Below are 25596 nucleotides of genomic sequence, written 5' to 3'. Positions count from 1 at the left end.
AAACAGCAAACTGTTTATCATGAATGCAGGATGTGGGCAGACTCACACTGTGCCTGCCACCAGAAAGTTTGCTCACGGCCATCACTCCCTGGTGATCCTTGAAGTTATCTACTGGGACATCTAGCACCTATTGTTCAAAGAATGCAGTCTCACAAGTCTGCTGTGAACCAACTGGCTGAGTGACAATTACCCAACAATCCCCCCCTCCTTTCTCATTATGTCTTTTACCTAATAAATTCGGAGGGCTGAAAAAGCTTAGGGCCCTTTTCCACTAGAGGCGGGGTGCCCCCTGACCCCTTGTTCCAAACATACTTTGGTCTTTGTCTTTCATTCCAGCATTTGCCCCATTTGTTCAGTCCCCAAGGTCCGTGCATGTTACAAATATCCCTGATAAACATAGATGCATAAATCCTTAACAAAACACTAGCTAATGGAATCCAACAGCATATTAAAAACATAATCCGTCATGATAAAGTAAGTTTCATACAAGGGATGCAGGGATGGTTAAACATATGCAAGTCAATAAATGTGATACACCCAATAAAGAGAATTAAAAACAAAAATCACACGATTATCTCAATAGATGAAGAAAAAGCATTTGACAAAAGCCAGCATCCCTTCATGATTAAAACTCTCAGCAAAATCGGCATACAAAGGACATACCTAATGTAATAAAAGCCATCTATGGCAAACCCACAGTCAACATAATACTGAACAGGGAAAAGTTGAAAGCATTTCCTCTGAGAACTGGAAGAAGAAAAGTATGCCCACTCTCACCACTTCTGTTCAGCATAGTACTGGAGGTCCTAGCCAGAGCAATCAGACGAGAAAGAAAGAAAGGGCCTCCAAATCGGTAAAGAGGAAGTCAAACTGTAACTGTTTGCTGATGATATGATCGGATACCTAGAAACCATAAAGACTTCTCCAAAACGTTCCAGGAACTGATAAATGAATTCAGCAAAGTTTCAGGATGCAAAATTAATGTACACAAATCAGTAGCTCTGCTATACACCAACAGCAACCAAGCTGAGAATCAAATCAAGAACTCAACCCTTTTCACAATAGCCACAAAATAAACAAAATACTTACAAATATATATAACCAAGGAGGTGAAAGATCTCTACAAGGAAACCACAAAATACTGCTAAAAGAAACCATAGATGGCACAAACAAATGGAAACAAATCCCATGCTCATGGATGGGTAGAATCAACATTGTGCAAAAGAAAATACTGCCAAAAGAAATCTACAAATATAATTTCAATTCTCATAAAAAAGCCACCATCATTCTTCACAGAACTAGAAAAAAAAATCCTAAAATTCACATGGAACCAAAAAAGAGCCTGCATAGCCAAAGGAAGACTAAGCAAAAAGAACAAATCTGGAGGCATCACATTCTCCAACCTCAAACTATACTGGAAGTCCATAGTCACCAAAACAGCAGGACACTCGTATAAAAACAGGCACATAGACCAATGTAAATAATAGAGAACCGGAAATAAACCCAAATGCCTACAGCCAACTGATTTTAATCGAAGCAAACAGAAACATAAAGTGGGCGAAGGACACCCTATTCAACAAACGGTGCTGGCATAATTGGCAAGCCACATGTAGGAGAATGAAACTAGATCCTCCTCTCCACCTTCTACAAAAATCATCTCAAGATGGATCAAGGACTTAAATCCAAGACCTGAAGCTGTGAAAATTCTAAAAGATAACATCAGAAAAACTCTTTTAGGCATTGGCTTAGGCAAAGACTTCATGACCAAGAACCCAAAAGCAAACGAAATTAAACAAAGATAAGTAAGTGGAACTTAATTAAACTAAAGAGTTCTGCACAGCAAAAGGAACAGTCACCAGAATAAACAGGAAACGGACAGAGTGGGAGGAAATCTTCACAATCTATCTATTCAAAAAGGACTAATATCCAGAATATACAAGCAACTCAAACAAATTATCAAGAAAAAACAAATAATCCCATCAAAAAGTGGGCTAAGGACATGAATAGACAATTCTCAAGAGAAGATATACAAATGGCCAACAAACGTATAAAAATGCTCAACATCACTAATGATCAGGGAAATGCAAATCAAAGCCACAATCAATGCCACTTTACTCCCATGAGAATGGTCATTATAAAAAAATTAAAAAATAATAGATGTTGGCATGGATGCGGTAAAAAGGGAACACTTCTACACTGCTAGTGGGAATGTAAATGAGTATGGAAAATAGTGTGGAGATTCCTTAAAAAATTGAAGTAGAACTAACATTCCATCCAGCAATCCCACTACTGGGTATCTACCCAGAAGAAAAAAAGTCATTTTACAAAGAAGTTATTTGCACGAGCATGTTTATAGCAGCAAAATTCGCAATTGCAAAAATATGAAACCAGCCCAAATGCCCATCAATGAATGCATAAACAAACTGTGGTGTATATATACAACAGAATATTACTCTGCCATAAATAGAAATGAATTAATGGAATTTGCAGCAACCTGGATGGAATTGGAGACCCTCACTCTAAGTGAAGTAACTCAGGAATGGAAAACCAAACATTGTATGTTCTCATTCATAAGTGGGAGCTAAGCTATGGGGATGCAAAGGCATAAGAATGATACAATGGAGTTTGGGGACTCGGGGGAAAGGGTTGGAGTGGGGCATAAATTATAAAATACTATAAATTGGGTTAAGTGTTTACTGCTTGGGTGATGGGTGCACCAAAATCTCACAAATCACCACTGAAGAACCTACTCATGTAAAGAACTACCACCTGTTCCCCCAAAACCTATGAAAATAAAAAAATTATTAAAGAAATTAAACATCACACTTTGGGTCACCTAGAAAATTCGAATATTGGGGACATATAAACCATGCAATACTACCTAGCCATAAAAAGTAATGAGGTCATGTCCTTTGTAGCCATGTGGATTGAGCTGGAGGCCATTATCCTAAGCAAGCTAACGTAGGAACAGAAAACCAAATACTGCATGTTCTTCCTTATAAGTGGGAGCTAAACACTGAGTAGAGATGGACATAAAGAAGGGAACCATAGACACTGTGGCATACTTGAGAGTGGAGGGTGAGTGGAAGGAGAGGATTGACAAAGTACCTATTCAGTACTATGCTTATTACCTGGGTGATGAAATAATTTGCACACCAAACCCCTATGACATATAGTTTACCTGTATTACAAACTTACACATATACCTCTGAACCTAAAATTAAAGTTAAAAAAAAAAAAAAGCATGAGCCACAAATATAAAAAAAAAGATTAATTCAGCCTCATCAAAATTAGAACCACTTATGCTTGAAAGCACACTCTCAAGAAACTGAAAGGCAAACCCATAGATAGGGAGAAAGTATTTGCCTCTCATGTATCTGATATGGGACTTGTGTAAAATATACATAAAGAATTCTAATAATTCACCAAAAATAGGCAAATCATCTGAACAGATATTTCTCCAAGGAAGATATACAAATAGCCAATAAGTTCAGAACATTTTGCTTAGCGTCATTAGTCATCAGGGAAATTCAAAGTAAAACACAATAAGGTAACACATCAGACACACTAAAATGGTAAGAACGTAAAAGTCTAATAACAATTGTTGAACATTTAGAGAAATTGGACTCTTCATATACTGCATGTGGGAACGTAAATTTTCACAGTCACTTTGATAAGCACTCTGGAATTCCTCAAACAGACATATAATTACCATATGGTCCAGCAATTTCTCCCTTGGTATAAACCTAAAAGAAATGAAAAAAAAAAAAAACCTAAATGAAAACATTTATACAACTATTTATAGCAGCATTAGTCATAATTGTCCAAAGGTGAATACAGCCCAAATATCTATCGAGGGATAAATGAATGAACAAAATTTTATATATCTATATGCTCAGCCATAAAAATGAATGATGAGCATGCTACAAGCATGGATAAATTTTGAAAACATTATGCTAATTGAAAGAAGCCAGTCACAAAGGACCAAATATTATACGATTCCATTTACATAAAATGTTCACAATAGGCAGATATATAGGAACAAAAAGTAAATTAGTGGTTGCTTAGGGCAGGAAGGATGGGAGCATTGGGGAAATGATAGCTAAAGTTTAGGGATTCCTTTATGAGGTAATGAAAATGTTCTAAATTTACTGTGACGATGGTTAATTGTATACTTTAAATTAGTGAATCATATTCTATGTGAGTTACATCTTAATACAGCTATTTTTAAAATATCTGGTGCTTCTGTTTGGTAGGGAGCATGGACAGTCCATGAATACCTTCACTGTTAAGCCATTGTTGAATGGCTTTTATGATGCAAGATGTACCATTTCCAACTGCAAATGGTCCAGGAAAATAAAAACATGACACATGGTTTCTTCAGGGACCATAATGTTGTGTCAGTGCTAGATAATTGGATTGGAACAGTAGCACTATTAATCTGAAAAATGGTCAACAGTGGTAAGGCACTGCCAATAACCCATAGAGGAGATAAAAAAATTCATTGTCATCAAGATGCCAAGTACAGTGGTGTCAGGAGCAAAACTTTATGCAATGTGGCCACTCTCACTGGCAGATAAGATTTGGAAGGCCAGAAGTCTGGCATGCAATGGTAGCCTCCACAACAGAAACAATCCTGTACTTTGATCCTGTTTATGAAGGTGGATGTGTTGCCAAATTCAGTAGAATTATGGATTCAGTTAGAAATTGAAGCAACTTAAGTGGTTCATGCTCATTCTGGAGCTTGATTTCAGTGTCATCAGATCATGGTCTCTTATGTGGTCATCATCTACATGAGTAAATCAGATACATTAAGCAGGGGCAGCAGCAGCAGCAACAATTTGTTTCTTTAGTTGCAGGCCCAAAGAGAGGTATCTTTAGTCTGCAATTTTGTGGTTTCCCAAGTGGCAACCCAAACAAGTAGGTCATTGTCAATATCCTATGAGTCAGTAAAAGTATAACAAACTTCATCTAGTGGAGGATAACCCAGATCTATGAAAATGGCTTTGCGTTCTGGCCACCGAGGAGAGGATCCATTATCTTTCAGTTTTGCATAGCTAGCAGTTAGAATGAACATATGCAGCAGCCCAGGGGACACCAGCAGATTTCAGCTTATCTGAACTGTCAGTGAACCAGGCCCACACATTTAGTTGAACCTCTGTGAGTCAAGGGTCTCATTTAGCCAGCTGCTTTACTTCAGGTAGAGAGTAGGGAAAAGAGTTTCCTTGAAAAGGGGTAATAGCTACTTTTTCAGGTAAAGCCTATATCCTGCTGGGGTGAGGCCAAGTAAGTTTTAATATGTAATTTACCTTTCACAAGCAAGGCTTGCTGAGCTCTTCTCAACATTGGAGGAACTTAAGTTGAAATTGATCAACCCCAAACAGGAATGTCAGGCTGGAGAGGTACAAGGCTGACCTCCATGGTTCAGGTGTTCAGTTCTGAAATGAACCCAGTGGCAAAATGTATTAGTCAATTCTCACACTGCTATGAAGAAATACCCAAGTCTGGGTAATTTATAAAGAAAAGAGGTTTAATTGACTCAGTTCTGCATGGCTGGGAAGGCCTCAGGAAACAATAATGGTGGAAGGAGAAGGGGAAGTAAGGTACCTTCTTCACAGGGTGGCAGGAAGAAGAAGCGCAAGCAGGGAAAATGCCAGTCGCTTATAAAACCATCAGATCTCATGAGACTCACTCATTATCACAATAACAGCACGGGGGAAACCACCCCTAGGATTCAGTTACCTCCACCTGGTCCCACCCTTGACACATGAGGATTACGGGGATTACAATTCAAGGTGAGATTCGGGTGGGGACACAAAGACAAAACATGTCACAGATAATACCTGCTTTTCAAAAGTGGTGTATCTGGTAGTCTTGTCAGGAAGTAGAGGAGTCCAAAACTGCAAGACATATCTCCAGGTGAAGATTGCTTCCCTTTTCCAGAAATAGCAATTGTAAAATCATCAGTTACAGATACTTATATAGCTCAAAGTTATCATTACAATTGTAGGGCTCCAAAGGTAGAGAACATGACACAACTTACTGGACTGTTTCCATGGCAGAACTTCATTTCAGGCTTTACTCAAAAGATGCTGATTTGTGGGTTAGTTAATATAAAGGACCAAGCAGAATGTCCAAGCAATCACAAAGCATTTCCAATATCCAAAGAATCCAGTTAGTTGCTGAAACTCCTTTTTGGTGGTGGAGGTACTGAAGAGACAATTTTTCTTTGCCTGAGGTTTTATTGTGAATTTTCCTACACACTTCCAGGAAACATTACTGGCAAGCAAGAGACATTACTGGCAAACAACATTACTCCTGAATTTTGGTGGTGATTTTCAATATTAATCCTGATTTTTTTTTGGAGACTTTCAGTCATTCTTCCTAGAGGATGTGTGATAATACCACAGCTAGGTAGGGCTATTGAGACTGAGACTTCTTACTGCCAACCATCAGGACGTCATGGATAATGAAACTTTTGGGAATCTGAATGAAGAAGAACTTGCCCCAAATTCTAACCTATTCAATTTTGGCAAATGGCACTGGAGTTTAGGTAACACTGGTGGAGTACAACAAACATGTATTAGAGGCCTTGTCACATGAATGTGAACAGATCTTAATTCTCAGATGCTAGTATGGGAAAGAAAGTGTTGTCAATGTTTAAAATAGTGCACCATGTTCTATTAGTCTGTGTAGTAGATTCGGATAGAGTCAAGATGTCTGCAACAGCTGGGGCCACTGGAGAAACAACTGAATTTATTTGAAAATATTCCACTATCAGTCTTCAGCTCCTGTTAAATTTTGCACTGGGCATACAAGGCTGTTCTGTAAAGATCCTGCATCTCTTACTACTGCCTCCTATAGGTACTAATATTTATTCAGGGCACAGATTTTCTTTTTTCTTCCTAGAATTCTATGCTTTGTGTTGGATCAGAAAGCACAGAATGTGGGCGAGACAAGAAAGCTAGTGACAGACAAATTTATGTGTCCCACTATTACTTATCTATGTATGGCTGAATTTCATCTGGCACTTATGAGACAGGGAAATACAAGCATCAGTTCCCAGTGATATTCAGATGTGAAGGTAGCAGCATCAGTATGCAGAATTAGCCTAAAAAGTTTTGTTCACAAGGTCATACTGGCTTCTTTCTTTCTCCTGCTGTAAACCTGGCCAAACCCTGTTATCTAATTTGGGATGCTTTCTCCTTCCAGGAGTCCAGTAGAAGAGTTTACTTGGGCATCCATATCTAACAGAGCCATAAAAGCTTGATTCTTTCCCTCATGAAAATTCTCCAACCTACTAAGATGGATGCATATGGAACTTGATCTCCATTAAGGACAGAGATCACTTGCCCCATTTCTAATGATTTTTCTCCTTATGGCAGCTGTGCTTGAGAAAGTAGAGACAGAGCTGCACCGCACCATTAGCAAGGCTTAGCATTTACTTTTGATTCTGTGTGGCATAATGGCTGCTTGTGTCTCAAAACATTAAACTTCCAATGTTTTTGGCTGACTCAATTCTCAATATCAGGCAACAAAGTCCTACATAATAGCTAGGTGAGTTATCCAGAGGGGCAAAGCTAATAACAATAATTTATCAATGAGTCTCCGGGTCGGTTTCTCATTCTTAGAGATCACTTCATCAGTATTGTATACCCAATCTAGGCATTGAGTATAGAGCCCAATTCTGTCGTCTATGGTTTTCACTGGGAATTTGTTTCTCTTAAGAAAATCTTCAAAAGAAGACCAGAAAATGTCGTGCTGTCCTTGATTGATATTTATCTTCTACACAGTATTATCAAATAGGAAAACATGCAGGGTATACCTGAAAACAGCCAGATCCAACTAATTTTCACCATGTCTACTACCACCAGGATACTGAAACCCACCATTATCGGTTACCAAAATAATTGGAATATCCTATTAATTATTCTCCCTTTATTCATCATATACTAATAAAAACTATTCTCCAAGCTGTCAGAGTGTCCTGTAAAACTAAGACAAATCTTGTCTCCCCTCCACTATCAATACATGGATGGGTCTCCATCACATTCCATGTAAAAGCCAAATTGCATTTTGAAACCTACAGGGCTATAAGCTGTCTGCCTCTCTCTCTCTCATCCCCATTGCCTCTCTGAAACCAGCTCCTGCTTTTCTCTGCCTTGCTCACTCAGCTCCAGACATGATAGCATCCTCCTTGCTCCTCAAACATGCCAGGCCTAAACCTGTCTTGGGGCCTCAGCACGTACTGTCCCTCCATCTGGAATGCTCCTTCCCCAGACAGCTACAGGGTCAGTTCTCCCACTGCCTTCAGGTGAGACTCAAAAGCCAAGTTCTCATTAAGGCCTTCCATGGACACCTTATCTATCTAGTTTCAGCCTCCCTCCTGAAATTTCTGTCCCAATTCCTTGCTTTATGTTTCTCTATTTAACACTAGTCACTATGAATATACATTATAATTGCTTATTTATTTTGGCTGCTGTCTATCCCCCACACTAAAATGAAAGCTCCATGAAGATAAGAATTTTAGTTTGCTTCTTTCATTCATTATTACATCATCAATATCCGTGCCTAGAAGAGTACCTGGCAGAGAGCCCACCTGAAGTAAGTATTTGTGGGGTAAAGATAAAACAAGTAAATTAAAGAGCAAATGGGATCAAAGCAAGTCAAAGGGGCAGTGTTTCCAGGGTATAGCCCCAGTTACAAGTGCAAACGCTTCCAGGGAACAACTGTGCATTTTATTAGAGTGAAGCAGGCCAGCTGGGGGTGTGGCCAACTGGAGAGGGTATTCGGAGTCTAGACTGGACTGGGACCTACCTAAGGCCCAGCTGCATGTATCCTTGTTGGAATGAGGGCCCCAATCCTCACGTTTTTGTTGTTGTTGTTGTTGTTGTTGTTGTTGTTCTGTTTCACTTTCAGGAGATGCCAGAAACATAAATTTGCATTGTGTGAAATCTCTCAAATGTCTAAAGTACTTAATTAAAAACAGAAAACAATGAAAACACAAACAAAACTTGGAAGCTGACTGAGATTGGTCCCTGGGCAGCCTGCTGGATTTTGTTGGACTGAATTGTGTGATGTATACAAGAAAATTAATCCCTGCTATGGTGAGGTAGGCTTTCCTTGTGTAATTCTTGAGGCAGTCAGCCTCAGGCCATGTTGGGTGCAGAGAATAAACTCTATTTACCATCTTCTTTCAACTCCTGACAGCTCCTTGCATCTCCCACTATGCATGGAGTTAGGGTAACCTGGGCAGCAGGGGTCACCAGCACTCTTTCTTTGGGGTCAGAGGTATAATTTAGTGAAGGGTGTGGTTGCAGAAACCAGGGAGAGGGTTTTCCGATGGGCTACAGGAGAAAGACTGGGGAAAGGCAAGAAGGGGAGGAAGAGAAATACACAGATCTATCTTTGCATCAGACACCATGGTTCTGAGGGACTTTTAGTGGGTTGCTGCTCCCTCTTCCCACCAACCTTGACCCTTCCTTGTGACACAGTACAGCTGAATGAGTTATACCAAGTCGCAACTCCCAGCCCAACTGCCCCATGGCATCTGTCTCACCTAGAAACAAAGAGCTGCACAGACTTCTATCACAGATTTCTGTGAGCTCGGGGAGGCAAGACTGGCCAACAGGTACCTGTGAGGGATATGCAGATGCCAGCTTTGTGGGGAAGGTCTAACCAGAATGTGGACTATTGTGACAGCAGGCCTCTTTTAGTGGATTATTAGTCAGAACCACCTGTGGTTTCAGGCAGCTGCTGAAAGAAGTGTGGACAGTGAGGCACTCCCCATAACCTAGAGAGAAACACTAGGCTCAATCTTCTAATGCCTCTCGTCTCTAGATAGAAAACAAACATTCCAGCAGAAGGAACCGGTGTGATGAGACTGCTGCACCTGAGTACAGTAAGGTTCCATTTTTTCCTGGATAAAGTATTTTAAAATGCAAGATGGCACATATCTTAAGTTCTGAGAGCTCCACTAACCCATCCTCTACCAAGATTGTTTATCTAGTGCAGGACAAATGTGAGGAGGCAGCCCACAGTCCTGCACATCTGGGGCACCACATTAGTGTGTTTAGGCTGAGGGCTGGGGTTCTGCTGGGTAGGAGCGTCCTGAACTCCCTGAAACAGGAAAAGCCCTATGGGTATAAACTTTGCTCCGGATTAACTTGACTGAGTCATCCCTGTCAGAATGCCATTCTAGGGAAACTCCAATGTATCTGGCATCTTTGACAGATGCCACTTCCTTTGTGCATAGAGCCAGGAAGAGCAATGTGGACACTACCAGATGTCCAACATTTTCCTTGGCCTTCCCATCTCTCATGGGCCCCACACCCCACAACTCTTTTCCTGTATTCCCACTCCCTCTGTCAGTCTTTCTTCTTTGAATTCCTCCTTCCTCAGTGGCCCTCTTCTTCTAACTGCTCCAACACCCTAACCCACATAGCCTCTTCCTTTGTGTATCCTTTAGGCTCTCCTCAGATCCCTGTCAGGTTGATCCTTCTCCTCTTTACTCTGGACCTCTTCTAAGCTTCTTTGTGTTCCTCTCTACTCAATTTATTCTGTGTATTTTCTTCTAAGCCACAAGATCTCTGACATCCTTCCTTTCATGCCCCATCCACCAAACACACCCGATCTTTCCAACAAGACAAAGTGCTTACACACAGCATGTCATGTACACACGAGTTTGTATTTTTTAGAGCAAAACAACAGTTAATGCTGGCAAAGATGTTGGGTTATCAGGGATTTCATAAGCTTTCAATACACTGAAAGGCAACATTTTTTGCATGTCTACAAATTATACATTTGTTTCCACACATGTGCCAAATTTTACCCTAACAGTTAGGACTTTTTCACCAAATCATAGACATAGATATGGAAATCATCATCAAACTTGATGAAATACACAGAGGGTTTGGCTTCCACTTGGTGAATGACCATGCCGATCCTTTTGGAGCCATCTTCTTTGGTATATTCCACATGCTTACCTATCAGGCCATCTACAACTCCTCCTGGCTCCCTCTCTGTTGGAGGAGACTCACTGGATTCTGGCATGATGCGGAGGTCACCTTCCTTATAATCATCTAGAAGCTGATACATGTACAAGACAGGATCTTTCTCATAGGTAATATAAAACCAGGCTTTCATGATAGGTGCTTGAGCTAAGACCATGCCCCTCCATTCATCCTTAGAACCATGCTCTCCCTCAAACATGTGTTCCACTGCTTTGCCAATTATAGTATTTGCAAGGTTTGCATCACTAACATGAGATGATGCCACCCTGTCAGAAAGAATTTTAAGAGACAAAACTCTTTCATCTCTGTGAAGTTCCAGTCCATAGACACAGTCAATTCCATCATATTTCACCAGATAAAGAGAGGGATTTATAGGCACCTGATCCAGAACGGTTCCTTTCCACTGGGTGATGGGCTCATCTCCTTCTTTCCATCCATGAGAAATTCTGCAGCCCACGATGTTCCTGCGGGGCTGGGATGAAGGTCTGCCTCTCTGCTTCTTTTGGGAGACTTTTTTCTTTGTCATGTTTGCAGACCCAGTGGCCCGTCCTGCAGCTGCCCTGGTTTGTTGTCCTTCGGCTTCCTGTGCGTTGGGGGTCTTCATGCCTGCTGGGGGAGGAGAGAGGATAGAGAGACATAGCCAGTGTGCCACGAGGCAAACTTTTCCCTATAGCCATATCTGGATATACTCTGCGCTAGTGCCTAAGGTTCCCCTAGGAGCCTGGAAGCAATGCTGGAAATCTGGCTGCATTCCTGCAGTGCTCTCCCTCTTAAGTTCCTTTAGGCTATGGGGAAAGGCTGGAGTGGTGCAGTAGAGCTGTCTGGGGTTAGGAATTCTACAGAAGTGGCTGGGCCACGTCGTCCTAGCTCAGAGCCTACTGCCCTCCCGGAACTCCTTGCTGCCACTGGCGTCCACTCCCAATCCCCTGCAAAGCGGCCTTGACCGGCACCCACTGCCGTCCTTCCTTCCCTGAGTGTCCCAGCTGCTGTCCACAACAAACCCTAACCACTTCCCTGGTACCCACCGCCCTTGCTTCCTGGCGCTCACCTTCAAATCCTTGTCTGGCTCCCGTTCCTACCCCCTTTTCATGTAGCTCACCACACTCCCCCACCCCACCTTTGCCTGGCGCCCACCTCCACCCCAAGTCTCCTGCTGGATTCCTTCCCATCCCCCTCTCCATTCTGGCGCCCACTAATGGCCTTGCCCTGCCTGGCGTCCACCGCCGCGGATCGCGGGCCTCGCGTGCCCAAATCGGACACCTCGCTGCTGCCTCCGCTATGAGCCTGTGGCGAAGGAGGGTCAGCAGGCGACCGGCCGAGTGAATGCTTGCAAGAGCTGGGAGGGTAGGATCCGTTGATGAGCGTGTCTAGGAGGGCGGCAAGGCAGGCAAAGAGGACTGCAGCGGCGTTCCCACCGCTTGGGTTGCTAGCCCTCCGCCTCCCTGCTGGCGGTGGCGGTCCCTCAGCCACATCGGGATTCCACCAGTCCCTGCTGTCGCCACCGCAGTCTCCTCCCTCTTTCCGTAGCGCAGCTTCCTGCCCAGAGAGAGGCCTCCTCTTCCTGCCAAACACCGCACCCTCCTCTCCACCAGGCTCCCACGCCCACCACACAGCCTGGAGCCCTGGCGGAGCTATAGGCTCTGACTCCGCCTCTTCCCAAATTCAGAGTAGTTGGTGCCACAGTAGTCCTCGGAACCCTGTGGCCCCTTCATCACCCGTTTCAGGGCCCCTTGGTTCCCACCCCCACCTTCTTAGTCCCCCTGCCCTATCTGCTTTCCATCTTCTTGGAATTCGCCTTGCTGCCGCCCCGCGCCCACACCGCTCCCCCACCCCGCCCCGCGCCCAGTCCCTTGCCCTTATGGATTTATTCTTTACACCTAATATGTCTTTCCTCTTTTTGAAAGGATTTGGAGTTGGACCAGAGAAATTCACTGTGGTAAGTCTGCCGTTCTGGCACAGTCTCTACCTAATTTTTCCTGTCTGATCTTTCCTGACTTTTTTGTTTTTGTTTTTGAGGGATTTTTTTTTCCTTTTCCTTATTGCAAGATAAGTGCATGTACGATGTGAGCACTATCTAAATTTTAGGAAATTAATATTAAGAGGAAAATCATCAACTGCAGTCGCATCTCCCATTTTTGAGGGCCTCACAGCAAAATGTTAATGCTCATAGTTTTTTTCCCCCCTTTTTCCTAAACTTTTGCAAAACTGAGATTGTTTTTTATCTGTATTTTCATGTCTATTAATTTTTCCAGGAAATTAGATGTTTTCTAATTGATTTTTGCATTCAACAAATATTTGTTGAACACCTGTTACGTATCTTGTGCTTGGTCCATAAAACTCAATTTTAAAGTGATTTATAATTTGGCTTTTCTCCCAGTACTGGACATTTGACATAATGTTTCTACAATAACGAGTAATCAGATCTATGTATTGGAATAGAAAGCTTTGCAAAAAATAACTTCCTAAGAAATAATTAGATAAAAGTTATAGTTTTATAAATCAGTGGAGAAACATTGGGTGTTATTTAAGGAATGTTAAAATGATTCTTTAAATATTTTGAGAAAGGTTGTATACTAATGTTGTACCAATATCAATATTTGATTTATTAAAAGGTAAAAAGCAGCAAAATAAAATTGAACAGAAAGCAAATGAACCAACCAAAAACTCTGTAAACAAAACATTGCTTAATAGTATCTTTCTTATTCAGATACTTATGGTATTTGAATGAGGGAATGAGTCGGATGTTAACAGACCAACTACAGTTAGTAAAATAACGTCTACAAGGAAAAATAGAAATAATAATCTTGATTCAACAAAGTATGAAAGAACATTAAAATATTACTTAATGTCATTGATCATGAAAAAAGGGGTTCATATCTAGTGGTGATGCAAGTGAAAGTTTATACAATTTTTATGAGAAGCAATTTGCATATATGTTGTAGTTTCAGCGAGGGCTTTTTAAAAGTTATGCTTAACTCTTACTCCTAGGATTTCAACCCTGGAATTTCAATGAAAAGTAAGGGGTTAGGGAGTTACCAAGGTTCTGGACTCCAGATTCTGTATTCATAGATTTAACAAGCAGTCACAAGTTCTGTTGAGCATCTAAGTCTTTCAGTGGTTCTCTCTAGAATGGGTAAACTTTCCCAGTAGAAAAACATCCACCAAATGCCCTGTTTTCCTCTTGGATCTGTTCTCCTCCTATCTCAGCTAGATAATTATTTCGTACTTCTCAGCTTTTAGATGCCATTGAGAGCGGATTTTCTTTTTATTATATTTGTTCGATTTACTCAATTTGCTCAGATTTTAGGGAAAGTTGTTTTGAACTGTTTAGTCTCCTATTACTAAAATCTCAAACCCTATTTTTATTATAAAATATATGTGTTCATCATTAGGATGTACACATTAAATAGGCACAGCTTTGTGTATGTAAATCATATCTCAATAGTGGTTTGAAAAAGAAAAAAATGTGTTTAACTATTTGTAATGACTCCAAACTAAAAAACACCTACATTTCCATCAACCGTATACTAGATATGTTGGGGTATATTCATACATTGGAATATCATGCAGTAGTGAGAATATTCAAGCTACAACTACATGGAAAAACATGAATGAATCTCTCAAATATGTTGAAAAAAGAAGCCAGACAACAAAGGGGCACACATTATTCTATTCAATTTATTTAAAGTTCAAAAACAATCATTAACTAATCTGCTGTCTAAAAAGTTAAAGTAGCAGTTATTCTTGCAAAGATATTTTCCAAATAGACACCAATTCATACTCTATCAGTAGCTGATCAAAGTAAAAATGAGAGAACTCTTTGGACATGTATGTATAGCAGGAAAGGTTTATATAGATGCTGAGCTGCAAAATATATTTAATTGTAATAGACATCAGTTGATACTGCAGCCTAGCATCTTATCACCATTCTTCTGGTAATAGTGCCACAATTTTCCTCTTGGGAACAACATAAGCCTGACTTTTCAGGGTATGGAATTACTGTTGCAATGATTAGTTTAGGAATAAGCGTCCAACCTAGTCAAAGCCAATGAGACACAAACTCCTAGGCATGTGGCAGTTTCCATTGGAGGAGAGTGAACCCGAAGGGATATGAGGATTAAGCTGCTCTATTCACTTTACTATCATCAATAGCTTGAGAATGAAGGTACCCCAAAGAAGAGAATGGAGCCAACCTATGCAAAAAGAGGGAGACTGTCCTAGTCTAGAATGACACATTCTGTACATGTAGGTGGTTATGGCCACTGACTGACTTTTGAATATTCATCTCACTTTAGAAGGTTAGTCTAAGCTAGTCATGGTGATGCCATTCTTCCTGTAAGTGATTGATTTGGCATTGGGCATGTCATCTAATCCTGGTCAATTAAGCATCATAGTATGTCTGCTGGAAAACTTCTGAAAAAATGTATTTACTCTTAAGAAAAGAAACAGGAAATAATGTTCCTTTTCTTTTTTAGGATGATGCTATATCTTTATATGACCTTTGGAATATCTGTAACCATCCTGAGGGCAAAACTTATGTAATGAAGATGGAAGAAGAGACAATAGAAATACTCTGTGTGCTTTGGTCTTATCGTTTTGCTGCTGATCATACCATCCCTGGAGTCCTACTTCTGACTCCAAGTTATGAGGTAACAAATTTCTTTATAGTTAAAGCAATTTGAGTCTGGGTTTTCTGTTACTTACAGTTGAAGGCATCTTAAATGGCTTAGCGTTCCCAGACTTAAATTATATAGTATCCCTAGACAATACTGTTATACTTTTAAGTTATATGAAACAATACATTCTCAGGCACTCATTCTTCCAACCAGCTCCCATATCAGGAAATGGGACATTACTTCCAGACTTAAAAAATCCAGTATTCAGTTGCAGATAAGGAATAAGGAGCTATCTAAAAAGCAAGCATGAGGTAAAAAGGCATCATTCTCATTTGCACTACAAGAAAAAATATACCAGGATTAGCAAATAACTCCCTAAATAAACGCTATCAACAAAGTGATGAGCCTCTTATATTTCCCTCAGAGGAAGAGGTAGGCTTCCAGATTCCAGTCGCTCCACGTCACATATATTATTTTCCATATACTTTAGATTTCTCTGTCTTAAAGAGGTGATCCTGATATTCAATCTTATGAGAATAAAAAATAGCATTCTAATCACTTATTTTTAAATTTCATGCATTAATATTAGTTAAGACTATCTTTCAAAATTACCAAAAATTAATATGGTTTACTGTGATCTTTTTAACAATGAAAAGATCTATGATGAATGAAATAGACCTTTCTCTATCTCATTTCCTTTTTCTCCTTGCCACCTCTCAGGACATCCCAGTGTTCTCACGTTCCACCTTCAGTCACACTTGACCAATGTTAAATCCCTGGTATGTGTTCTTCCAAACCATTTTGTATGATACTACAACAATATATAAATATAAATGTAAACATCGGAATTTGGAAGTCCTTCTCACTTTTTAACATAAGTGGGATCATACTCTTTACATTTGTGTGCAACGACACATCTGTATATATTTCTAAAACATCTTCTTTATAAGTGTATACTATTTCAAGTGATACATAAACACAATGTATTCAACAGTTCTAGTATTGATAGACATTCAAGATTTTCCCCCAGCTATTTTTGCTGTTTCAAACAATGCTGTGATAACAAGTGAATGCAATCCAATTGTGACATTTCTCATTCCATCTATTTTGAGGGTTGATGGTGCCTGTTTTGCTGATGAGGTAGGTATCTTTGTCTCCTCTCAATGTTGCCACATTCTTCCTTCTTAATATTACCTGTCCTGATATAAAAGAACCTTTCCAGATAAAGAAGACTATCTTTTATTTAAGAATATATATGTGCTTTGTCTGGCCTTCCCCCAGTATTTATAAATTTTTAGCAATCTTCCAGAAGTTATTGAATCAAAAAGAAAATAAGAAAAAATTAACAACAGAGAACTGGAGAAATGATAACAATGAGGACACAGCATATTAAAATGTGCCAGTTACAGCCAGTACTCTATTCAAAGACAAATTTATAGTAATGACTATTTCCCTTAAAAATTGGGAACTGAACAATGAGATCACTTGGACTCGGGAAGGGGAACATCACACACTGGGGCCTATCATGGGGAGGGGGGAGGAGGGAGGGATTGCTTTGGGGAGTTATACATGATATAAACGTTATGCACATGTACCCTAGAACTTAAAGTATAATAAAAAATAAAAAATAAAAAATAAAAAATAAAAAATAAAAAATAAATAAATAAAAAAAAATTAGCCAGAAATTATCATTATAGATAGCCACGGAAACTTAAAGGAAGTAACTAAAATATGCAGAGACTGATGAAGTGAAAAAATAGAAAATTAGTAGAATATATAGCAAAACCTATGTCTAAGTTTTGTGAAAAAATAAAACAATAGGAAAGAAAACTGGCAATACAGAAAAAAGGACCAACAAATGCAAAGGGGATTTATAATAGGTTATTTGAAAATATAAAATTATCATGCAATAATTCACTTACTCAACAATATTTATAGAGTGTCTCCTATGTTCCAGACCCTTTCCTAGGCACTGCATTACTAGAATGAATTAGATAGACAAGATTCCTGCATTCAAAGTTTTTATTCTAGTGGAGTAAGACAGAAAATAAAGAAACAATCTAAAAGACAAGTTCACATAGTGATAAGTACTACAGAGCAAGAAACACCAAGGTTATGGGGTAGAAAGAGAGAATCTCTGAACAGGTGGTATTTGAGTCAAGACTTGAATATGAGAAGCAACCACTTATGATAAGATATGAAAATCTCTGGGGGTAAGAAATAGCTCTAGCATGAAGACTTTGAAGTGGAAACAAGCTTGTTACCTTTGAGAATAGAAAAATGTTAGTATGGCTGTAATATGTAGTGAAAAGGAGACCATATTTGAATCACAAAAGAGTGAGATCATCTAGAGCACTGCTTCTTCATTCTTATTTCATTATTATCCCCTCCCCACTAGATGGCTTTATAAGGATTTTCTTTTTCCTAATTGTCCCCTCATGAAATTGAATACCAATGATGTACTGTATAATCTAGTGAATAAATGCATGTATATCTGTATTTTATACATAATCAACCTGTATGCAGGATTAAGTATGAATAAAATTTGAAGGTAGTAGTTAAATTAAAAATTAGAAAGCTAGCAATATCTAACTTAACTGTATAACTGTATTTGCTAAGTGACTTTTAATGGAGTGTATTTACTTACATAAATTATAATGTGTTAAAGTATGTATGCAAATTGGCAATTTATATAAATACATAATAGTGATGTAATCACATTTTAAAAATTATTCACGACATTTTTCTAGAAAAGGTGAAACAATGGAAAACATTAAATTAATTTCTTCAAGGTTATTTTTGTGAATTTAACTTTTCACTTTTGCTTGATATGACAAAATCAGTTGTAACTAGCAGCTAGATATTCATATATTATCATTTTTTCTTTTTAGTACTTGACATAAATAATGATGGGTTAAATAACTTCTGTAAAGTTAAATATTAACTATTTTATTTAATTCTCAAAGCCCAAGTCACACACAAGACACCGAGGATCAAACATAGTCACTCAGTGGCAGCCAGTAGGTACACAAAGGCCACTTCTTGACATATGACTTCAAGAATGAGCAATAGATTGAAAGTCCTACAATCAAAGTCATCTATTTGCTATGATTTTGTAGTGCTGGTCTTGCATACATTTCATGTATCTTCCATGAGCTGAATGGCAATGTTCCTGTGATATCCAAGAAAACAAGAGTGATTAAGTTCTAAAGTATAAGATTTTGTCAAATACAGTTGAGCTTTGGAGGACACAAACCATTGCAAAACTTCATATCTTTCCACCTCTCACACCAACAATCATATTTCCCCCTTTTGGGGGCAATATCATTCTGTTTGCGAATGCATGATCTAGTGCATGCAGAATAAGGCATGAAGATTGTTTTGTATATTAACTGCAATAAGAAGCCTTTGGAGCATTCTAAGCAGGAGGGTGGCATAATCTGGTTTACATTTTTAAAATATAGTTCGGGGCTATTTATGTGGAGAGTTGAAATGCAGGTGAGAAGATCTTAGTTTCCAACAGCCAAATTTATCGAACTTAAGGCTTTATCTTCTTTTTAAAATCCTTTAGTTACTGAGACAGCACCCCTCTCCTTCCATGTTGCCAAAGCATCAGGTTATGTGCTTACTACTGTTGTTTGCAGTTCTTTCTTAATTATTGGTCCCTGTGGACTTCCCTCACAATATTTAAAGCTCAGCAATACATTTAAAAGGAGGTCTGTCATATTTCATTCAACATTTTAAAGCTTAGCGATTTTTAGCGAAAGAGTTTTCATGTGCCCACCGTTTAGTGTCTTTTAGACTAGTGGTTTTAATTAGCCACTCCTGTGGTCAATCAGTGGTATAGTTTACTTCCTTCAAGACAGAGGCAAGAAGATTTTAGGGGAGTCAGTGGAATCATGCTCCCACTTCGTGAGGCCCCTTTTAATATGTGCTATTACTTATTTAAACAAGCGAGCTCAGCAACTTATAGTTTACTTCATATGCCTCCGAAATTGATTTTTAAAAGGACATTAAAACCACAGTGAAAATATCTAACCTCTAACTACAATACATTGCAAATTATTTTCAGGTATATTGTGCAACATATTAACTACACAAAATTTAAAAATTCCATTTTGTTTCTATGAAGTACCGTGTATAGCATTTGCCAAATAGCACCCTAATTCCCCTGGCTGCATATCTCTCAAAGGCTTTTCTAATTGGTGAGTGTGAGAGGAGTTGGACATGTGAAAAACCATTTTATTTATCTCTTGGGTTTATTTCTTTTGGACAGAAGAGACACTCTAATTCATTCTCAAACATAGGATAAGCTTTGTGGCCGTATCAGAGAAGTCCATCATTATCCAGTTGTGCTTGTGTTTGGGTGAAATATTAGGAAGTCCTTGAAGCCCCCTATCTAACCATGTCCTCCAGTTCAGCTTTTATTAAATACCAAGGGGATATTTTGACTTACAAATGTGTCATTATGGTGCTGTTCTCTCAAATGGTTACAAACTTACAAAGAGTAAAGATTTTTCATTCTTAGTCCTCTGAAACATTAACTGTACATAACTGTAAAGTTATCTTGAGATGTGGTACAATTTCAATCTGAAAGAGAAAGCAAAAATGTTACAGATATGCTTGAACCGATCATTACTTACCAAAAATAAATATAGGAAATGATTTACTAGGGAATGCACTGTAATCTCTGAGAGGAAAGAAAAAATCTTGGAATTTCACAGTGTCAACTTCCAACTATGTCCAGTAGTGACCTAAGGAAAAGAGTTGGAGGATTCTGACCATATCTCTTTTACTGTGATGAGTGCACAAACCAAGACTGATTAATTGTGTGTGATCCCATCACTGATGATTAATATGAAACTCTCTTACATTTTAACTCATGTATCCTCAGTACCAATAATAGCACATGGACTTGGGGAATGGGAAATGGGACGTGATATATGTAATGAATTTTGAACAAATTTACTGAAGTATAAACATCTGTTCTTTATCCAAACAGAATACAGGTTTAAGCCCTGTCTGAATACTAAGAACTTTTAAACAGCTGTACATTAAATTTTTCACTAACAGTTTTAAATTCATGACAAACTCCCTTTGTTGGCCCATTGCCAAAATAATATATCAGTGGTTTCCAATATAATGGCTATGGGAGTTATCCAGAGCGGGGAGGCCGAAAACAACCATTTATCAGTGAATTCCTGGGTCAGTTTCTCATTTTCTAGAGATCACTTCCTTAGTATTCTATACCCAATCTAGGCATTGAGTATAGAGCCCAACTCTGTCATCTATGGTTTTCACTGGGAATTTATTTCTCTTAAGAAGATCTTCAAAAGAAGACCAGAAAATGTGGTGTAGTCCTTGACTCATATTTATCTTCCACTGCACAGCATCATCAAATAGGAAAACATGCAGGGTATACCTGAAAACAGCCAGATCCAACTAATTTTCACCATGTCTACTACCACCAGGATACTGAAACCCACCATTATCAGTTACCAAAATAATTGGAATATCCTACTAATTATTCTCCCTTTATTCATCATATACTAATAAAAACTATTCTCCAAGTTGTCAGAGTGATCCTGTAAAACTAAGACAAATCTTGTCTCCCCTCCACTATCAATACATGGATGGGTCTCCATCACATTCCATGTAAAAGCCAAATTGCATTTTGAAACCTACAGGGCTATAAGCTGTCTGCCTCTCTCTCTCTCATCCCCATTGCCTCTCTGAAACCAGCTCCTGCTTTTCTCTGCCTTGCTCACTCAGCTCCAGACATGATAGCATCCTCCTTGCTCCTCAAACATGCCAGGCCTAAACCTGTCTTGGGGCCTCAGCACGTACTGTCCCTCCATCTGGAATGCTCCTTCCCCAGACAGCTACAGGGTCAGTTCTCCCACTGCCTTCAGGTGAGACTCAAAAGCCAAGTTCTCATTAAGGCCTTCCATGGACACCTTATCTATCTAGTTTCAGCCTCCCTCCTGAAATTTCTGTCCCAATTCCTTGCTTTATGTTTCTCTATTTAACACTAGTCACTATGAATATACATTATAATTGCTTATTTATTTTGGCTGCTGTCTATCCCCCACACTAAAATGAAAGCTCCATGAAGATAAGAATTTTAGTTTGCTTCTTTCATTCATTATTACATCATCAATATCCGTGCCTAGAAGAGTACCTGGCAGAGAGCCCACCTGAAGTAAGTATTTGTGGGGTAAAGATAAAACAAGTAAATTAAAGAGCAAATGGGATCAAAGCAAGTCAAAGGGGCAGTGTTTCCAGGGTATAGCCCCAGTTACAAGTGCAAACGCTTCCAGGGAACAACTGTGCATTTTATTAGAGTGAAGCAGGCCAGCTGGGGGTGTGGCCAACTGGAGAGGGTATTCGGAGTCTAGACTGGACTGGGACCTACCTAAGGCCCAGCTGCATGTATCCTTGTTGGAATGAGGGCCCCAATCCTCACGTTTTTGTTGTTGTTGTTGTTGTTGTTGTTGTTGTTCTGTTTCACTTTCAGGAGATGCCAGAAACATAAATTTGCATTGTGTGAAATCTCTCAAATGTCTAAAGTACTTAATTAAAAACAGAAAACAATGAAAACACAAACAAAACTTGGAAGCTGACTGAGATTGGTCCCTGGGCAGCCTGCTGGATTTTGTTGGACTGAATTGTGTGATGTATACAAGAAAATTAATCCCTGCTATGGTGAGGTAGGCTTTCCTTGTGTAATTCTTGAGGCAGTCAGCCTCAGGCCATGTTGGGTGCAGAGAATAAACTCTATTTACCATCTTCTTTCAACTCCTGACAGCTCCTTGCATCTCCCACTATGCATGGAGTTAGGGTAACCTGGGCAGCAGGGGTCACCAGCACTCTTTCTTTGGGGTCAGAGGTATAATTTAGTGAAGGGTGTGGTTGCAGAAACCAGGGAGAGGGTTTTCCGATGGGCTACAGGAGAAAGACTGGGGAAAGGCAAGAAGGGGAGGAAGAGAAATACACAGATCTATCTTTGCATCAGACACCATGGTTCTGAGGGACTTTTAGTGGGTTGCTGCTCCCTCTTCCCACCAACCTTGACCCTTCCTTGTGACACAGTACAGCTGAATGAGTTATACCAAGTCGCAACTCCCAGCCCAACTGCCCCATGGCATCTGTCTCACCTGGAAACAAAGAGCTGCACAGACTTCTATCACAGATTTCTGTGAGCTCGGGGAGGCAAGACTGGCCAACAGGTACCTGTGAGGGATATGCAGATGCCAGCTTTGTGGGGAAGGTCTAACCAGAATGTGGACTATTGTGACAGCAGGCCTCTTTTAGTGGATTATTAGTCAGAACCACCTGTGGTTTCAGACAGCTGCTGAAAGAAGTGTGGACAGTGAGGCACTCCCCATAACCTAGAGAGAAACACTAGGCTCAATCTTCTAATGCCCCTCGTCTCTAGATAGAAAACAAACATTCCAGCAGAAGGAACCGGTGTGATGAGACTGCTGCACCTGAGTTCAGTAAGGTTTCCTTTTTTCTGGATAAAGTACTTTCCAAATGCAAGATGGCACATCTCTTAAGTTCTGAGAGCCCCACTGACCCATCCTCTACCAAGATTGTTTATCTAGTGCAGGACAAATGTGAGGAGGCAGCCCACAGCCCAGCACTTGTGGGGCACCATGTTAGTGTGTTTAGGCTGAGGGCTGGGGTTCTGCTGCACAGATGTGTCATGCACTCCCTGAAACAGGAAAAGCCTTATGGGCATAAACTTGGCTCCTGATTAACTTGACTGAGTCATTCCTGTCAGAATGCTCTTCTAAGGAACCTCCAATGCATCCGGCATCTTTGACAGTTGCCACTTCCTTTGTGCATAGAGCCAGGAAGAGCAATGTTGAGGCTGCCAGAAGTCCAACATTTTCCTTGGCCTTCCCATCTCTCATGGGCCCACAACTCTTTCCTGTATTCCCACTCCCTCTCTCAGTCTTTCTTCTTTGAATTCCTTTTTCCTCAGTGGCCCTCTTCTAATCCCTCCAACACCCTAACCCACACAGCTCTTCTTTTGTGTTTCCGTTAGCCTCTCCCCAGATCCCTGTCAGGTTGATACTTCTCCCCCTTACTCTTGTCCATCTTCTAAACTTCTTTATGTTCCTCTCTTCTCAATTTATTCTATTTTCCTCTAAGCCCCAAGATCTCACTCTCCCTCTGTTAGTCTTCACTCCCTTCCCGGTTGGAGGTTTCCTCCTCATAGGTCATCCCCTCCCCCAAGAATCCCCTCCCTTTCTGGCCCTTTTCCACCTTTTCCTAAGCAGTCACCTCCTCCTCTCTCCCCAAGACAGCCAATCTCTTGTTCTTTCCCCTGCCCCTTCCAGACCAGACCAGCTAAGTCTGGTGCCATTTTTAAATGACTGATTATGATTCTAACTGAACTTTATTCACAGCCGAAATTGACAGCTGTTCCTTCCTTTCATGTCCCATCTACTAGACACACCTGATCTTTTCAACAAGACAAAGCGCTTACACACAGCATGTCACGTACACACAAATTTGTATTTTTTAGAACAAAACAACAGTTAATGCTGGCAAAGATGTTGGGTTATCAGTGATTCCATAAGCTTTCAGTACACTGAAAGGTAACATTTTTTTGCATGTCTACAAATTATACATTTGTTTCCACACATGTGCCAAATTTTACCCTAACAGTTAGAACTTTTTCACCAAATCATAGACATAGATATGGAAATCGTCATCAAACTTGATCAAATACACAGAGGGCTTGGCTTCCACTTGGTGAATGACCATGCCGATCCTTTTGGAGCCATCTTCTTTGGTATATTCCACATGCTTACCTATTAGGCCATCTACAACTCCTCCTGGCTTTCTCTCTGTTGAAGGAAACTCACTGGATTCTGGCATGATATGGAGGTTACCTTCCTTATAATCATCTAGAAGCTGGTACATGTACAAGACAGGATCTTTCTCATAGGTAATATAAAACCAGGCTTTCATGATAGGTGCTTGAGCTAAGACCATGCCCCTCCATTCATCCTTAGAACCATGCTCTCCCTCAAACGTGTTCCACTGCTTTGCCAATTATGGTATTTGCAAGGTTTGCATCACTAACATGAGATGATGCCACCCTGTCAGAAAGAATTTTAAGAGACAAAACTCTTTCATCTCTGTGAAGTTCCAGTCCACAGACACAGTCAATTCCATCATATTTCACCAGATAAAGAGAGGGATTTATAGGCACCTGATCCAGAACGGTTCCTTTCCACTGGGTGATGGGCTCATCTCCTTCTTTCCATCCATGAGAACTTCTGCAGCCCATGATGTTCCTGCAGGGCTGGAATAAAGGTCTGTGTCTCTGCTTCTTTTGGGAGACTTTTTTCTTTGTCATGTTTGCAGACCCAGTGGCCCATCCTGCAGCTGCCCTGGTTTGTTGCCCTTCGGCTTCCTGTGCGTTGGGGGTCTTCATGCCTGCTGGGGGAGGAGAGAGGATAGAGAGACATATCCAGTGTGCCAAGAGGCAAACTTTTCCCTATAGCCATGTCTAGATGTACTCTGCGGTAATGCCTAAGTTTCCCCTAGGAGCCTGGAAGCAATGCTGGAAATCTGGCTGTATGTCTGCAGTGCTCTCCCTCTTAAGTTCCTTTGGGCTATGGGGAAAGGCTGGAGTGTTGCAGTAGAGCTGTCTGGGGTTAGGAACTCTGCAGAAGTGGCTGGGCCACGTCGTCCTAGCTCAGAGCCCACTATGCTCCCTGAACCCCTTACTGCCACTAGCATCCACTCCCAATCCCCTGCAAAGCGGCCTTGACCAGCACCCACTACCCTCATGCCCTGAGTGCCCCTGCTGCTGTCCATAACCCCCACTGCCTATCCTAACCACTTCCCTGGTACCTACCTCCCTTGCTTCCTGGGTATCACCTTCAAATCCTTGTCTGGCTCCTATTCCTACCCCTTTCCCTGTTGGCCACCGCACTCCCCTACCC

At 40.4% G+C, this 25596-nt stretch overlaps 3 protein-coding genes across 12 annotated transcripts; 1 reads left to right on the top strand and 2 right to left on the bottom strand.

Moving 5' to 3' along the window:
• Window positions 1–10668: 10668 nt before the first annotated feature.
• Window positions 10669–12545, bottom strand: LOC117077664 (spindlin-2). Of its 9 annotated transcripts, none has more exons than XM_033201358.1 (3): window positions 12273–12545; window positions 11392–11618; window positions 10669–11088 (listed from the first exon to the last, which is right to left on the bottom strand). In XM_033201358.1, exons 2-3 carry the CDS (start codon window positions 11614–11616, stop codon window positions 10840–10842), a joined length of 474 nt encoding a protein of 157 aa, XP_033057249.1. In that variant the 5' UTR covers window positions 11617–11618; window positions 12273–12545; the 3' UTR covers window positions 10669–10839. The 9 variants fall into 9 exon arrangements, with proteins under 9 accessions (XP_033057249.1, XP_033057248.1, XP_033057243.1 ...); XM_033201357.1 differs by having other exon boundaries at window positions 12218–12543; XM_033201352.1 differs by having other exon boundaries at window positions 10669–11618; window positions 12147–12541.
• On the top strand, window positions 12370–22934 carry LOC117077663. 2 transcript variants are annotated; one of them, XM_033201349.1, is made up of 3 exons: window positions 12370–12948; window positions 15488–15661; window positions 22146–22934. In XM_033201349.1, exons 1-3 carry the CDS (start codon window positions 12370–12372, stop codon window positions 22161–22163), a joined length of 771 nt encoding a protein of 256 aa, XP_033057240.1. In that variant the 3' UTR covers window positions 22164–22934. The 2 variants fall into 2 exon arrangements, with proteins under 2 accessions (XP_033057240.1, XP_033057239.1); XM_033201348.1 differs by lacking the exon at window positions 22146–22934 and having other exon boundaries at window positions 15488–17123.
• A 1254-nt stretch (window positions 22935–24188) lies between these two features.
• On the bottom strand, window positions 24189–25082 carry LOC117077662 (spindlin-2-like). The gene is given in 2 exon segments (XM_033201347.1): window positions 24189–24677; window positions 24679–25082. Coding segments are annotated over 2 exon segments (774 nt in total). The 3' UTR covers window positions 24189–24307.
• Between the last annotated feature and the right edge of the window lie 514 nt (window positions 25083–25596).

Source organism: Trachypithecus francoisi, unplaced genomic scaffold (genome assembly GCF_009764315.1).
Source record: "Trachypithecus francoisi isolate TF-2019V2 unplaced genomic scaffold, Tfra_2.0 Lachesis_group6, whole genome shotgun sequence".
Taxonomy (NCBI): Eukaryota; Metazoa; Chordata; class Mammalia; order Primates; family Cercopithecidae; genus Trachypithecus; species Trachypithecus francoisi.
The sequence above is the reverse complement of the archived record's forward strand: the minus strand, read 5'-3'. Positions and strand labels throughout refer to the sequence as shown.